Genomic DNA, 14,813 nt, shown 5'->3' on the forward strand with positions numbered 1-14,813 from the left:
CTGGACTTTACAATGGCTCCAAAGTAGTAAGTGCAACACAGCCGTCTATGAGAATCCTGTTAATGTGCCTTTTAAGTGTCAGTTGATGTTCGAAAGCTTAGAGCGTTGTAACATTCAGTTATTTCTGCTCTGGGAGTGGGATACGTCATGTCATCTGGTGTATATGTATGATGGGACGAATCCTGACGTGTTGTGTAAGCTATAGGAAAGGCCTTGTCAGTGGTAATATGATCTGATGATATGCCTGAGACACAATGGCTGTTTTGTTTTCAGCGGACAGACTTGTGGTGTTTTATGTGATGGTGGAACTAAACTATCAGTGGCGTATAATCCATATCGCCTGTCTACCTTGCAGATAATTGTGTGCATTGTATGGCTTAATAGCTTAAAGGAGGGGAAGAGAGAGATACTGTGTGTACCGGTATGTATTTGTCCGTGTATTTTTGTTTGTGTGTGTGTGTGTGTGTGTGTGTGTGTGTGTTTGTGTGTGTGTGTTTGTCTGTGTTAATGAATTCTCTTACTGTTTTCCTCGTTGACTCTTAAATGCATTGGTTGTGTGCTCTTCCTCCTCTGCCCCTCAGTGACTATCTGTTCCAGCTGCTGCTTATAGGAGACTCAGGAGTTGGCAAATCATGTCTTCTTCTGCGGTTTGTGGTAGGAGTACTTTATACTTTTTCCCCTCTCTGTCCACTTTGGCTCGTGTTGGCTTACACTGTATTTCCCAATTAGCCTCCAATACACAGATACAGAGGCAGCCTTGCACTTTGACAGATTGAGCTGCAGTTTGTCATATCTGCCCCTATCCAGCCCTGATCTTGCCCTGATCTAGCATGGATCTGCCCCTATCTTGCCCTGATCTAGCATGGATCTGCCCCTATCTAGCCCTGATCTAGCCCTGATCTAGCATGGATCCAATGTTTATACTGATCCTGGCTCTGAGGCAGCTGCTACCTTGGCTTTTTCTAACTCACCTCAACTGCTCTCTGCACAGGATGACACCTACATAGAGAACGGCGTCCTCACCGTCGGAGTCGACTTCAAGATAAGAACCATTGAGATGGATGGAAAGACAGTCAAGTTACAGATTGTACGTAAGATGTTGAGAGAAGAAAAAGTGTATCAGTTCATTTTTTTCTGGAAAAAAGGACACTGGTTCTCACCTCTGGCTGTAAAGAAAAAGTATAGAGCAAGGTAGTGAAGAGTTTACTACTTTGACCGTCAGCAGCGTCCATTTGACCTGCTTGCTGTAAGCTAAATCACAACACCTTTGAGCAATTTTGTAAGAGGGGGCATTATAACCATCTGGGGCCTATTTGGTGTTTTGCAAATGGACGTGACAACTATTTTACCTCCACTCTACTCTACCTCTACCTTGTCAGTGATTCTCTCCACATTCTCTTGTTTAACTAACTGAGGTGTTTTTGATGGCTTAAAAGATGGTAAACGTTAACTTTTGGCCTGAGGCAAAACCAAACCAGAGTATTTCCCTCCCTCTCTGTTGGTCAGTGGGACACAGCCGGCCAGGAGAGTTGCAGCACTATGACTAGCCACTACAGACGGGCTCACGGAATCATCATCGTCTATGATGTCACTCACCAGGTAAGTGGTGGTGTTTCTGTGGTATGTGTCTATGATGAATCAGGCATGAAGCTATTTACGTTCAAAACAAGCAATGGTCTGGGCAGCACTGTTCTTTTTCCTGATATAAAGGCTAATGTTCATGTGAGCGTATTCAAAGAGAAATTGTCCTTATTTTGGCTCAAACATCAGATAATGGTTTCATGTCATCCTCGTTGTAACAGGAGTCTTTTAACAACGTGAAGCAGAGGCTGGAGGAGATTGAGTGCTACGCCCCTGAAAACATCCCCAAGCTGCTGGTGGGGAACAAAAGCGACCTGGTCTCCAGAAAGGTGGTGGATTTCAGCACCGCTAAGGTAGCAGTGTCTGATTCGGAGTGAGAACACACAACACAAACAAAAAATGAGATGAATGTGGAGATGGGATTGTTTTATTAGCATCAATACATTGTGTAAGTCTTAAACCTTGTGTTCTTTTGCCAGTTTTGTCTACGGCTGTTCCCCACGGCCTTGAGTTGGCAGGACATTAATTAAAAACCTTTTTTTATTGCTCCAATGGTTTCAGGAATTTGCCAAATCACTCAAAGTCCAGATCCTTGAAACCAGCAGCAAGAATGGCAGTAATGTGGAGATGGCCTTCTTCCACATGACCTCTGAGATCAAGAAGAGGGCTGACAGGGGCACTTTACAGAATTATTCTGGGAACATGGTCCCAAAAATCAACAGTAACCCCAATCAGGCTTGGTGGGGAAGAGCCCACAGCAAAAAAAGACTGTTGTTGATAGGAGTGAGAAACACTGTCTGTGTGACCATTTTGAAAGTAGTTTGTATTCCTCTGCTGTTTTATTCAAGTGGACAATCAATCCACTTGTGAGTGCTTGTGCACTGTGTTTGGCAATACATGTTAATGAAAATGCAGTTTAAAAGAATTATATAGTTGTACACGTTTGGTCACTGGACACAAGGGTAATATTGCAGTGCTGTGGTTTAAGAATTCATTTTATTGAATATTAACAATTCAGTGCAATGAAACATGTTGAAGATGAAGTTTAATACAGAATAGATTTCTAAAAGATGTCACAAAAGACTGAGTAAAAGAAGGAAAGGACATCCTCTTTCCTTCCAGTTAGTTGCAGAAGTACAATGTTCAGACAGTGGCAGGTACTTAATGTTGTTGTTTTTCTTTGCGTATTGACCATAGCATCTATATATACTTTGCAACAAAACACTTTGTGATACAAATGAGTGAAAGGCTATCGTATGCAGTACTCAGAACTGAAAGTTGAACTGAAACAAAAATATATAGTGTTTTAATAAACCCTTTGTTTGAGACTACATTAAATGCACCTCTCCTGCTTTTTAGCATTCCCAATGATCACAGTTTTGTATTTATCACTTTAAAAATACTTTTTCTCTAATTGTTTGCCATGCAGAGTGTTGTGAATGGTCGCATAAGGGCAGGGCAATGAATGAACAGAAGTTTGAGTACTCTTCAGGCAGTCTGTGCCATTTGTGAAACAGCGCTTCCTGGTGGGCTGTTTCAGAACCTGACCTACATCTGTTGAGAAGGTTTCTCTGGTTCCTCCTCAGATGAGATGTTTCTCCGCCTATGGTCGTCTCTAATGCATGTTGACCATCTCTTCCTTCAAACTCGCCCTCTCCACGTCTCACTGCCCTGAAGTCCCTCCCTTTATGACTTTACCCTCTAAAGTGCTGTCGCTGCACACCATTGGACAGACAGTTCTGTCAATCAGTTCACTCAGGTACCACGATGGCAAATTCATTCTCATTCAGAGTGACTAAGAGGATGTCTGTTTTTCCACAGTGGTTTATACACACATAATGTCAAAGTCACTGATGACAGTTATGCCTGTATTGTTGCAACATGGATAGTGAAGTAATAGTGTAACAATAGATGTACTCCAGGGAAATGATCATTGCTTGCCATATGAAGTGGCCCTTAAAAATGTGAGGATTTTGGAAAAAGGGTATACAACGGTCAAATGTTCAAAAAGCTTTCTCATGTAAATGAAGGACATCTATATTTATCTATATACCCACACGGGGTCCCTCTCCGGCTGGCAGCACACGGAGCAGGCGGAGCAGAGCACGCGGAAGATGTACACCCAGCCCAGGTAGTGCAGCTCCACGATGTTGAGCAGGAAGCAGCCCAGGCTGATGCTGAACATGAAGATGAGGAAGATGGCCATCTCTGTGGCATGTGTCACAAAGCATGCCGTGCGTGTTGGGCACGGGTAGGTCTTGCGGCAGAATAGGTGTGGCACCTCAAAGCCTAACAGGTAGTACTGGTTCTCTTGGACTCTGCACTTCAGCAGTGGAAGGCACAGTAGCTGACAGAAAATCCCCTAGACAGAAGTGAGGTTCTGCAGGACCATACAGAGAGCGCTGGACTTTACAATGGCTCCAAAGTAGTAAGTGCAACACAGCCGTCTATGAGAATCCTGTTAATGTGCCTTTTAAGTGTCAGTTGATGTTCGAAAGCTTAGAGCGTTGTAACATTCAGTTATTTCTGCTCTGGGAGTGGGATACGTCATGTCATCTGGTGTATATGTATGATGGGACGAATCCTGACGTGTTGTGTAAGCTATAGGAAAGGCCTTGTCAGTGGTAATATGATCTGATGATATGCCTGAGACACAATGGCTGTTTTGTTTTCAGCGGACAGACTTGTGGTGTTTTATGTGATGGTGGAACTAAACTATCAGTGGCGTATAATCCATATCGCCTGTCTACCTTGCAGATAATTGTGTGCATTGTATGGCTTAATAGCTTAAAGGAGGGGAAGAGAGAGATACTGTGTGTATGTATTTGTCCGTGTATTTTTGTTTGTGTGTGTGTGTGTGTGTGTGTGTGTGTGTGTGTGTGTGTGTGTGTGTGTGTGTGTGTTTGTCTGTGTTAATGAATTCTCTTACTGTTTTCCTCGTTGACTCTTAAATGCATTGGTTGTGTGCTCTTCCTCCTCTGCCCCTCAGTGACTATCTGTTCCAGCGGCTGCTTATAGGAGACTCAGGAGTTGGCAAATCATGTCTTCTTCTGCGGTTTGTGGTAGGAATACTTAATACTTTTCCCCCTCTCTGTCCACTTTGGCTCGTGTTGGCTTACACTGTATTTCCCAATTAGCCTCCAATACACAGATACAGAGGCAGCCTTGCACTTTGACAGATTGAGCTGCAGTTTGTCATATCTGCCCCTATCCAGCCCTGATCTTGCCCTGATCTAGCATGGATCTGCCCCTATCTTGCCCTGATCTAGCATGGATCTGCCCCTATCTAGCCCGGATCTATTAGGATCTGCCCCTATCTAGCACTGATCTAGCCCTGATCTAGCATGGATCCAATGTTTATACTGATCCTGGCTCTGAGGCAGCTGCTACCTTGGCTTTTTCTAACTCACCTCAACTGCTCTCTGCACAGGATGACACCTACATAGAGAACGGCGTCCTCACCGTCGGAGTCGACTTCAAGATAAGAACCATTGAGATGGATGGAAAGACAGTCAAGTTACAGATTGTACGTAAGATGTTGAGAGAAGAAAAAGTGTATCAGTTAATTTTTTTCTGGAAAAAAGGACACTGGTTCTCACCTCTGGCTGTAAACAAAAAGTATAGAGCAAGGTAGTGAAGAGTTTACTACTTTGACCGTCAGCAGCGTCCATTTGACCTGCTTGCTGTAAGCTAAATCACAACACCTTTGAGCAATTTTGTAAGAGGGGGCATTATAACCATCTGGGGCCTATTTGGTGTTTTGCAAATGGACGTGCCAACTATTTTACCTCCACTCTACTCTACCTCCACCTTGTCAGTGATTCTCTCCACATTCTCTTGTTTAACTAACTGAGGTGTTTTTGATGGCTTAAAAGATGGTAAACGTTAACTAGGCCCGCTAAGGCAAAACCAAACCAGAGTATTTTCCTCACTCTCTGTTGGTCAGTGGGACACAGGCGGCCAGGAGAGATTCCGCACTGTGACGTCTAGCTACTACAGAGGGGCTCACGGAATCATCATCGTCTATGATGTCACTGACCAGGTAAGTGGTGGTGTTTCAGTGGTATTTGTCTCCATGATGAATCAGGCATGAAGCTATTTAAGTTCAAAACAAGCAATGGTCCAGGGCAACACTGTTGTTTCCCTGATATGAAGGCTACTGTTCACGTAATCAGCGATTTCATAGAGAAATGGCCCTTACTTTGGCTCAAATATCAGATAATGGTTTCATGTCATCCTCGTTGCAACAGGAGACTTTTAACAACGTGAAGCAGTGGCTGGAGGAGATCGAGTGCAACATCTTTGGAAACATCCCCAAGCTGCTGGTGGGGAACAAAAGTGACCTGGTCTCCAAAAAGGTGGTGGATTTCAGCACCGCTAAGGTAGCAGGGTCTGCTTCGCAGTGAGAACACACCACACAAACAAATTAGATGAATATTGAGATAGGATTGTTTTATTAGCATCAATACATTGTGTAAGTCTTAAACCTTGTGTTCTTTTGCCAGTTTTGTTTACGGATGTTCCCCACGGCCTTGAGCTTGAAGGACATTAACTCAAATCCTGTTCTTTATTGCTCTAATGGTTTCAGGAATTTGCAACATCACTCAATATCCAGATCCTTGAAACCAGCGCCAAGAATGCCAGCAATGTGGAGAAGGTCTTCCTCACCATGGCCTCTGAGATCCAGAAGAGTGTTGCTGCGTGAGTGTCTCTATCAGTGATGTTAGAACTAAACTATCAGTGGCGTATAATCCATATCACCTGTCTACCTTGCAGATCATTGTGTGCATTGTATGGCTTAACAGCTAAAAGGAGGGGAAGAGAGAGAGAGGCTGTGTGTATGTATGTGTCCGTGTATTTTTGTTTGTGTGTGTAAATTAATTCTCTCACTGTTTTTCTTGTAAACTCTCAAATGCGTTGGTTGTGTACCCCTCAGTGACTATCTGTTCGAGCTGCTGCTTATAGGACACTCAGGAGTTGGCAAATCATGTCTTCTTCAGCGATTTGTGGTAGGAGTACTTTATACTTTCCCCCCCTCTCTGTCCACTTTGTCTTGTGTTGGCTTACACTGTATTTAAAAAAAGTCTCCAGAGTTACATCGTTTTTGTTCCCATCTAGCCTCCCATGCACAGATACAGAGGAAACCTTGCACTTTGACAGATTGAGCTGCAGTTTGTCATATTGAGTAGAATTAGTACTTACCGCTTACTGATCTAGCCCTGATCTAGCAGAATCTAGCATGGATCTGCCCCTATCTAGCCCTGATCTAGCCCTGATCTAGCATGGATCTGCCCCTATCTAGCCCTGATCTAGCATGGATCTGCCCCTATCTAGCCCTGATCTAGTCCTGATCATGGATCTGCCCCTGTGTTGATACTGATCTAGTCCTGATCATGGATCTGCCCCTGTGTTGATACTGATCCTGGCTCTGAGTCAGCTGCTGCCTTGGCTTTTTCTAACTCACCTCAACTGCTCTCCTCACAGGATGACACCTACACAGAGAGCTCCAGGGCCACTGTCGAAGTCGACTTCAAGATCATCGAGATGGATGGGAAGACAGTCAAGTTACAGATTGTACGTAAGATGTTGAGAGAAGTCAAATGTATCAATTCATTTTTTTCTGGAAAAAAAGGACACTGGTTCTCACCTCGGGCTGTAAACAAAAGTATAGAGCAAGGTCGTTAACTACTTTGACCATCAGCAGCGTCCATTTGACCTAAGCTAAATCACAACACCTTTGAGCAATTTTGTAAGGGGCATTATAACCATCTGGGGCTTATTTGGTGCTTTGAAAATGGACGTGCCAACTATTTTACCTCCACTCTACTCTACCTCCACCTTGTCAGTGATTCTCTCCACATTCTCTTGTTTAACTAACTGAGGTGTTTTTGATGGCTTAAAAGATGGTAAACGTTAACTTTTGGCCTGAGGCAAAACCAAACCAGAGTATTTCCCTCCCTCTCTGTTGGTCAGTGGGACACAGCCGGCCAGGAGAGTTGCAGCACTATGACTAGCCACTACAGACGGGCTCACGGAATCATCATCGTCTATGATGTCACTCACCAGGTAAGTGGTGGTGTTTCTGTGGTATGTGTCTATGATGAATCAGGCATGAAGCTATTTACGTTCAAAACAAGCAATGGTCTGGGCAGCACTGTTCTTTTTCCTGATATAAAGGCTAATGTTCATGTGAGCGTATTCAAAGAGAAATTGTCCTTATTTTGGCTCAAACATCAGATAATGGTTTCATGTCATCCTCGTTGTAACAGGAGTCTTTTAACAATGTGAAGCAGTGGCTGGAGGAGATTGAGTGCTACGCCCCTGAAAACATCCCCAAGCTGCTGGTGGGGAACAAAAGCGACCTGGTCTCCAAAAAGGTGGTGGATTTCAGCACCGCTAAGGTAGCAGGGTCTGATTAGGAGGGAGAACACACAACACAAACAAAAAATGAGATGAATGTGGAGATGGGATAGTTTTATTAGCATCAATAGAATTATTGTTTAAACCTTATGTTCTTTTGTCAGTTTTGTTTTTATGGCTGTTCCCCGCGGCCTTGAGCTTGCAGGACATTAACTCAAAACCTGTTCTTTGTTGCTCCAATGGTTTCAGGAATTTGCCACATCACACAATATCCAGATCCTTGAAACCAGCGTCAAGAATGGCAGCAATGTGGAGATGGTCTTCATCCACATGACCTCTAAGATCAAGAGGAGGGCTGACAGTGGCACTTTAAAGCATTATCATGAGGACATGGTCCCAAAAATCAAAAGTAACCCAATCAGGCTTGGTGGGGTAAAGCCCACAGCAAAAAAAGACTCTTGTTGTTGATAGTCATAAAAAGCATAAAACATTTACTGTGGCTGGCGGTAGGAGTGAGAGACACTGTCTGTGTGACCCTTTTGAAAGTAGTTTGTATTCCTCTGCTGTTTTATTCAAGTGGACAATCAATCCACTTGTGAGTGCTTGTGCACTGTGTTTGACAATACATGATAATGAAAATGCAGTTTAAAAGAATGATATAGTTGTACACGTTTGGTCACTGGACACAAGGGTAATATTGCAGTGCTGTGGTTTAAGAATTCATTTTTATTGAATATTAACAATTCAGTGCAATGAAACATGTTGAAGATGAAGTTTACTACAGAATAGATTTCTAAAAAGATGTCACAAAAGACTGAGTAAAAGAAGGAAGGGACATCCTCTTTCCTTCCAGTTAGTTGCAGAAGTGCAATGTGTCAGACAGTGGCAGGTACCTAATGTTGTTTTTTGTTTTTTTGCTCCTCTGCGTATAGACCATAGTATCTATATATACTTTTCAACAAAACACTTTGTGATACAAAGGAGTGAAAGGCTATCGTATGCAGTACTCAGAACTGAAAGTTGAACTGAAACAGAAATATATAGTGTTTTAATAAACCCTTTGTTTGAGACTACATTAAATGCACCTCTCCTGCTTGTAGCATTCCCAATGATCACAGTTTTGTATATATCACTTTAAAAATACTTTTTCTCTAATTGTTTGCCATGCAGAGTGTTGTGAATGGTCGCATAAGGGCAGGGCAATGAATGAACAGAAGTTTGAGTACTCTTCAGGCAGTGTGTGCAATTTGTGAAACAGTGCTCCCTGGTGGGCTGTTTCAGAACCTGACCTACATCTGTTGAGAAGGTTTCTCTGGTTCCTCCTCAGATGAGATGTTTCTCCGCCTCTGGTCGTCTCTAATGCATGTTGACCATCTCTTCCTTCAAACTCGTCCTCTCCCCGTCTCACTGCCCTGAAGTCCCTCCCTTTATGACTTTACCCTCTAAAGTGCTGTCGCTGCACACCATTGGACAGATAGTTCTGTCAATCAGTTCACTCAAGTACCACGATGGCAAATTCATTCTCATTCAGAGTCTGACTTTGTCATGTAAAGTTCTATGTTGACTAAGAGGATGTCTGTTTTTCCACAGTGGTTTATACACACAAAATGTCACATTCACTGGTGATAGTTCTGTCTGTATTGTTGCAACATGGATAGTGCTAGTTATAGTGTTACAATAGATGTACTCCAGGGAAATGATCATTGCTTGCCATATGATGTGGCCCTTAAAAATGTGAGGATTTTGGAAAAAAGGTAAACAACGGTCAAATGTTCAAAAAGCTTTCTCGTGTAAATGAAGGACATCAATATTTACATAAAAGACAATAACTCCTTCACAAGATTCCTAGTGTTCACAAAGGTAAGGTTTTGTATGAAATAGTTACTTCAAAAACATTATGTCAGAACTGCTCAACATTAGCTATAAATGAGTGCTTACTCCAAAACACAACATGTTCAGTCAAACTGGCCCCAACATAATGTTTACATATCCACTTGTACCACACCGGCTACACGGCCAAATTAGAATTATGCTTAAATGTAAATAGAATAGTGTTTGTGTACTACCCCTGAAATTACACTGCAAAAATCACATCTATGTACTATTAACTAGAATTTCACCAGTTAGATTACTAACGAATAGTAGCAGTTAACCAGCTGAATGGGCAATACAAATAAATTATGTGCTGAAAATGATTAGAATTAGAATGTAGAATTGGTTGAAATTCTATGGCATGGGACTTATTCACACACTTCCATTCACTGTGATATTCAATGTCTGCACCACTGTTTATGCCACCAGATCCAAGTACAAATCATTATGTAGTGATTCAGATATTCTTCCTCTTGCTGCGTGAGTTTCTCCAAAAAATCTAGTTTTTCTTATAGATGTCATGTAACAATATGGATCAAACGCACATATTGACCAAAACATCTTCCACTCAGAGCAGGAGAGTTAGGCCTGTCCCTGTCTCATAGCCAGGACTTCTTGGTACGGCCCAGCAAGGCCATGTTGGTCAGTTTGGCCCTCATGCGCTCCATCTCCTCGGCGCTCCGCTTGGACGTGCACTCCACCGTGGAGTCCGTCTCGAAGGAGATGGCGGGCGCGTGGGTGAGCAGTCCGCCGCCGGCCTTCTCCTGGGCGATGGGCGTGGGCGTCTGCAGGATGAGGCGGCCCCGCAGGGAGTGCTCCAGCTGCAGCAGCAGCGGGTTGTGGTCGGCGTAGAGGCCCATGTGCTCCACGGGGTCCCTCTCCGGCCGGCAGCACACGGAGCAGGCGGAGCAGAGCACGCGGAAGATGTACACCCAGCCCAGGTAGTGCAGCTCCACGATGTTGAGCAGGAAGCAGCCCAGGCTGATGCTGAACATGAAGTTGAGGAAGATGGTCTTCTCGGTGGCGCGCGACACGAAGCAGTCCGTGCGCGTCGGGCACGGGTAGGTCTCGCAGCGGAACAGGTGCGGCACCTCGAAGCCGAACAGGTAGTACTGGCCCACCAGGAAGGTGATCTCCATGATGGACCGCAGCACCACGTGGACGATGTAGATGAGCAGGACCTTGCTGGAGAGCTCCGTGGGGTCCTTCCCCACCTCCCCGTAGTCGTCCTCGAGGAGAATTCGCTCAACACACTCCTCCTCATGGGGAGCCCACTCTTCCTCGTAGTGTGGACCCCCGTAGGGCAGCCCTGGGCTCTTGCCATAGGTCTCCCCTCTCTCCCTCTCCCTGTCCCTCTCTCTCTCCAGCCGGCCCAGGTAATCACCGAGGGGGCGCTTGTTCTGCACGTGCACCGTCTCCAGCTCCAGCTTCTCGTCTTTGGCGATCTTGTGCAGCACGTAGACGATGTAGAAGATGGACGGCGTGGACACGAGCACGATCTGGAAGACCCAGAAGCGCAGGTGTGAGACGGGGGCGAAGGTGTCGTAGCAGACGTTGTTGCAGCCGGGCTGCAGGGTGTTGCAGGTGAACTTGGACTGCTCGTCGCTGTAGACGGCGTCGCCCACCAGCGTCACCAGCAGGATGCGGAAGATCAGCAGCATCGTCAGCCAGATCTTGCCGATGACGGTGGAGTGGTTCTGCACCTCTGTGAGGAAGCGGCCGAGAATAGACCAGTCTCCCATCTCTCAACCTGCGGGAGGGACAAGCAAAGACCAGGGTCGCGACCTCGGACTACCAAACACCTGGAGAATGCGGCATATGAATCAGGCAATGGGAAGAATATGCAACAATTAAGTTGATAAACAATTAAACAATTAAGTTGATAAGGGGTGTAAAATGTCAAGGACAGTGAGCAGAGAGGCAGATTGATCAAGCAGAGAAATATACAGCAGCTGAATGAAACATGTTTGAAAGTGACACTAAACAAATCTGATGGCAGATTACTATGGCCACAGGCCAGATATCCCAGTGGACCACATTTTCCAACACTGTCCTGTACTTCCTACATCATGGCTCACTGTCCTGTACTTCCTACATCATGGCTCACTCTCCTGTGCTTCCTACATCATGGCTCACTGTCCTGTGCTTCCTACATCATGGCTCACTGTCCTGTGCTTCCTATATCATGGATCCATGTCCTGGACTTCCTACCCTATATCATGGATCACTGTGCTTCCTATATCATGGCTCACTGTCCTGTTCTTCCTACCCTATGTCATGGCTTAGTGTCATTTTAAGAGGAGATTACTGGCAGACATCAGCAAGACAAATAAACAAATAAAATAAACAAACAAATTAGAATAGAACATAGAACAAATTGAGTAAACCACATTGCACAGATCTTCTCTCAAACAGACATGTTAAGATTTGTCCTCATAGCAAAAATGTCACCGTGTTAATAATATTGATATTATTATATAATAACATTAATATCTTAAATTAGTGTTTACGTTCTCTTCAGTCTCACAGAATACAACCAGTGAGTGTTGAACATGAAGCCACAGTGTAAAAAGAGGTTTGATTTACACTGAATATGATTTTCATAGTGACAAGCTCATGTATAGTGAGGCTTTCCTTTTTTTTTTGACTCTTCACCATCCTTTTAGTTTTTGGGTAAATGTATAAACTTATTTAGCATTAAGTCTAACTGAACTAAGGTAACTTTTTCACAACATATATTAACTGGCTGGCATCTTATCAAGTGCCAGTACCCAAAACCGCCCGAAGGCATGGTGCGCTTCACATCGAGTTTGTGTCATAACTACCACAGTTTCATGAGATCTCGCATTTTTAAAGTTGAACACAAGATGACTCACCTTTGGAGAAAAAAGCCTCTTTTTGATCCAAATCCGGGACAGTGTTCAAACATGCCACCTGCATGACTACATTTGAAGTGTTTGCTGTTTGTCGGACGGAAAGGGCTCCATTGAGGGTTGCGAGAGAGAATGGGCTGACCACACATATTCAGAACCTCTATCCGAAACCCTCATTGTACTGTAAGCGAACAAAGGCTGCCAATATACAATGTAACAAAGATTCAATGGCACAATAGGAGCCAACGTTTTCTGAACCTCCATGAGTTAAAAAGAACCTGCTGGAAAGATGGAGAACAGCAGTATTGGTGAAAAGATTCCCCCCCCCCCCCCCCCAATTTCTTTCCTGCTTTAAGTTATATGGCTACTCCAAAGGTCACAGTGTCAAGTGTTCACACAACTCACACCTGTGTCCACTCTCAATCAAGCCAGTCTTGTTTCATATGTCTGCGGTAAGTGGCCGCTCCCTTCAGTATCCCATGCAGGGCTGAAGTGAACACCACTACATCGGTGTGAAATCTGCTGGTCCAAACAGGACTTGGCGAGCCGTTGGTTTACTCAGGGCTGTTGCGGTGCGCGGAGGCCCTCTCAGCCCCCTTCTATCCAAACAGAGCGCCGGCGGCACCACCACACTCTCAGGCTGGCCCCTCTCCTCCTGGTGGTGTGGCAGCAGTCACACACACAATCCCAAACATTGGGCGAAAAAAAGAAAAGAAAAATAACCAAACTCGGAGCTTGTTTGTGCACTCGTGCACTTCTCCTAAAGCGCAAGTGTGTGTGTGTGTGTGTCGAAAAAGACGGAACCTGTCGGGGGGTCCGGTCCGCACCAGCGGTGACCAATGAGAGAAGATGGCCGAGATGTGAACCGCTCAAGGCTGGGCTCAGAATGACGAGCGGCCTGTGCCAACGGTTCTGTGGTGATTCAGCGAGGCTGTGTGATGCAACCCATCTGCCTTCTGCGATTTCTTTGACGTGCTCACCAGCACACTGCCCACTGCCCACTGCCCACTACCCATTGCCCACTGACCACTGCCCACTGACCACTGCCCACTGCCACGCTCTCCACAGGGGCTCAGCGTGGCAGGGAAAAACTGCAGGACTATTCTACCACTGACATTCTAATGGGGCTCTGTGTGATGGCAGTGAATGGGCTGGATTAGGCATGGCAGGTGTCAACACTGTAGGCCAGTGAGCAGGAACAAACCTGACCCATTACTGACAGGTACATAAATGATCATTAATGTCTTAACCATGCAGATGGCGATACAAGGAGCCTCCAGCCTGAGGCTTTGGAGCCTGACGGTGACTGTGGCATGACTGTGCCCATATGAACAAAGTGCCTAGACGTTGTCCCTGATTGTTGAAACCGCTTCCCCATCTGTCTGTCCCAAGTGTTCCTACCATCACTTGAATCACTCGTGCCTTCCCTCTCCATGTGCTTCTGAATTCTTCTTTGAGTCGCTGGTATTTACCGTTTATTTTGCTGTTTTATAGGATTGGTGCATCTATCAGCATAATGGTTGTTACTGCTGGTTCATGATAATTCCTGACACTAATTAATACCTCATGATCATTCCTGTCATTAATCAATACCTCATGAATGCTCAGGATGGGACCAATCACCACTTTTTTCACAGATGAAAAATGAATAGAATCATATAGATTATCACAAACATAACAACAAGAATTTTGAGAGATTTTTCAATCGGTTTTATTTCGCCACCTCACCTGTCAACTGAAAGGTATCACGTAAGGTACCGTAAGTCTACTGGCTGCTGGTTTGTGCTTTACACAGAACTGTGAGTGTAAACAGAAACCACATACAATTCATCAAAGGTCAGTTGGCTACAACACAACACACTGCATAGGTCTAAGTACAAGCCTATGACTTCCTAATGTCCATGTTTACATTGCAGGTATGGGATGCATCAGCCACAGTGCGTACAATCTTGCCCCCTGCTGTTGAGCTGGCTGCATTACCTCACGATACAAACGATGTATGAGATGCGCTGCACTGTTTTCTATGAATATCCATCACTGTGTGAAAGTTCAAACTCCAGAAAAAAACGAAAGAATGTAGGTTATGCTATGGCACGACCAAGACCACAGTAACTCATATGTCGTTAT

General features: G+C 44.7%; 4 protein-coding genes across 4 annotated transcripts; 3 read left to right on the forward strand and 1 right to left on the reverse strand.

Moving 5' to 3' along the window:
• Positions 1 to 12: 12 nt before the first annotated feature.
• On the forward strand, positions 13 to 3,142 carry LOC116221764 (ras-related protein ORAB-1-like). Its single transcript, XM_031572909.1, has 7 exons — positions 13 to 26; positions 582 to 654; positions 992 to 1,087; positions 1,507 to 1,599; positions 1,803 to 1,934; positions 2,143 to 2,316; positions 3,122 to 3,142. Exons 1-7 carry the CDS (start codon positions 13 to 15, stop codon positions 3,140 to 3,142), a joined length of 603 nt encoding a protein of 200 aa, XP_031428769.1.
• Positions 3,143 to 3,995: 853 nt separating this feature from the next.
• LOC116221863 (ras-related protein ORAB-1-like) lies at positions 3,996 to 6,286 on the forward strand. The gene is made up of 6 exons (XM_031573908.1): positions 3,996 to 4,009; positions 4,571 to 4,643; positions 5,012 to 5,107; positions 5,528 to 5,623; positions 5,832 to 5,963; positions 6,170 to 6,286. Exons 1-6 carry the CDS (start codon positions 3,996 to 3,998, stop codon positions 6,284 to 6,286), a joined length of 528 nt encoding a protein of 175 aa, XP_031429768.1.
• Positions 6,287 to 6,506: 220 nt separating this feature from the next.
• On the forward strand, positions 6,507 to 9,243 carry LOC105909672 (ras-related protein Rab-1A-like; the record flags this gene model as incomplete). Its single annotated transcript, XM_031572910.1, has 6 exons — positions 6,507 to 6,590; positions 7,066 to 7,155; positions 7,555 to 7,647; positions 7,851 to 7,982; positions 8,191 to 8,373; positions 9,223 to 9,243. Coding segments are annotated over 6 exons (603 nt in total), but the record flags the coding sequence as incomplete, so codon positions are not given.
• Positions 9,244 to 10,412: 1,169 nt separating this feature from the next.
• LOC105909671 (gap junction delta-2 protein) lies at positions 10,413 to 11,555 on the reverse strand. The gene has a single exon (XM_012838313.2). It carries the CDS (start codon positions 11,553 to 11,555, stop codon positions 10,413 to 10,415), a length of 1,143 nt encoding a protein of 380 aa, XP_012693767.1.
• Positions 11,556 to 14,813: the final 3,258 nt, after the last annotated feature.

The sequence above is a fragment of the Clupea harengus genome, chromosome 9, assembly GCF_900700415.2.
Source record: "Clupea harengus chromosome 9, Ch_v2.0.2, whole genome shotgun sequence".
NCBI classification, from domain to species: domain Eukaryota; kingdom Metazoa; phylum Chordata; class Actinopteri; order Clupeiformes; family Clupeidae; genus Clupea; species Clupea harengus.

What these genes read in the sequence shown, in the direction of transcription:
- LOC116221764 (XM_031572909.1), top strand. An exon ending in AGACAGTCAAGTTACAGATT is followed by an intron (nt 1,088 to 1,506) that starts GTACGTAAGATG and finishes TCTGTTGGTCAG; the next exon opens with TGGGACACAGCCGGCCAGGA. An exon ending in TCTATGATGTCACTCACCAG is followed by an intron (nt 1,600 to 1,802) that starts GTAAGTGGTGGT and finishes TCGTTGTAACAG; the next exon opens with GAGTCTTTTAACAACGTGAA.
- LOC116221863 (XM_031573908.1), top strand. An exon ending in TCTATGATGTCACTGACCAG is followed by an intron (nt 5,624 to 5,831) that starts GTAAGTGGTGGT and finishes TCGTTGCAACAG; the next exon opens with GAGACTTTTAACAACGTGAA. An exon ending in TGGATTTCAGCACCGCTAAG is followed by an intron (nt 5,964 to 6,169) that starts GTAGCAGGGTCT and finishes TAATGGTTTCAG; the next exon opens with GAATTTGCAACATCACTCAA.
- LOC105909671 (XM_012838313.2), bottom strand. Translation starts at nt 11,555, where the DNA reads ATGGGAGACTGGTCTATTCTCGGCCGCTTCCTCACAGAGGTGCAGAAC.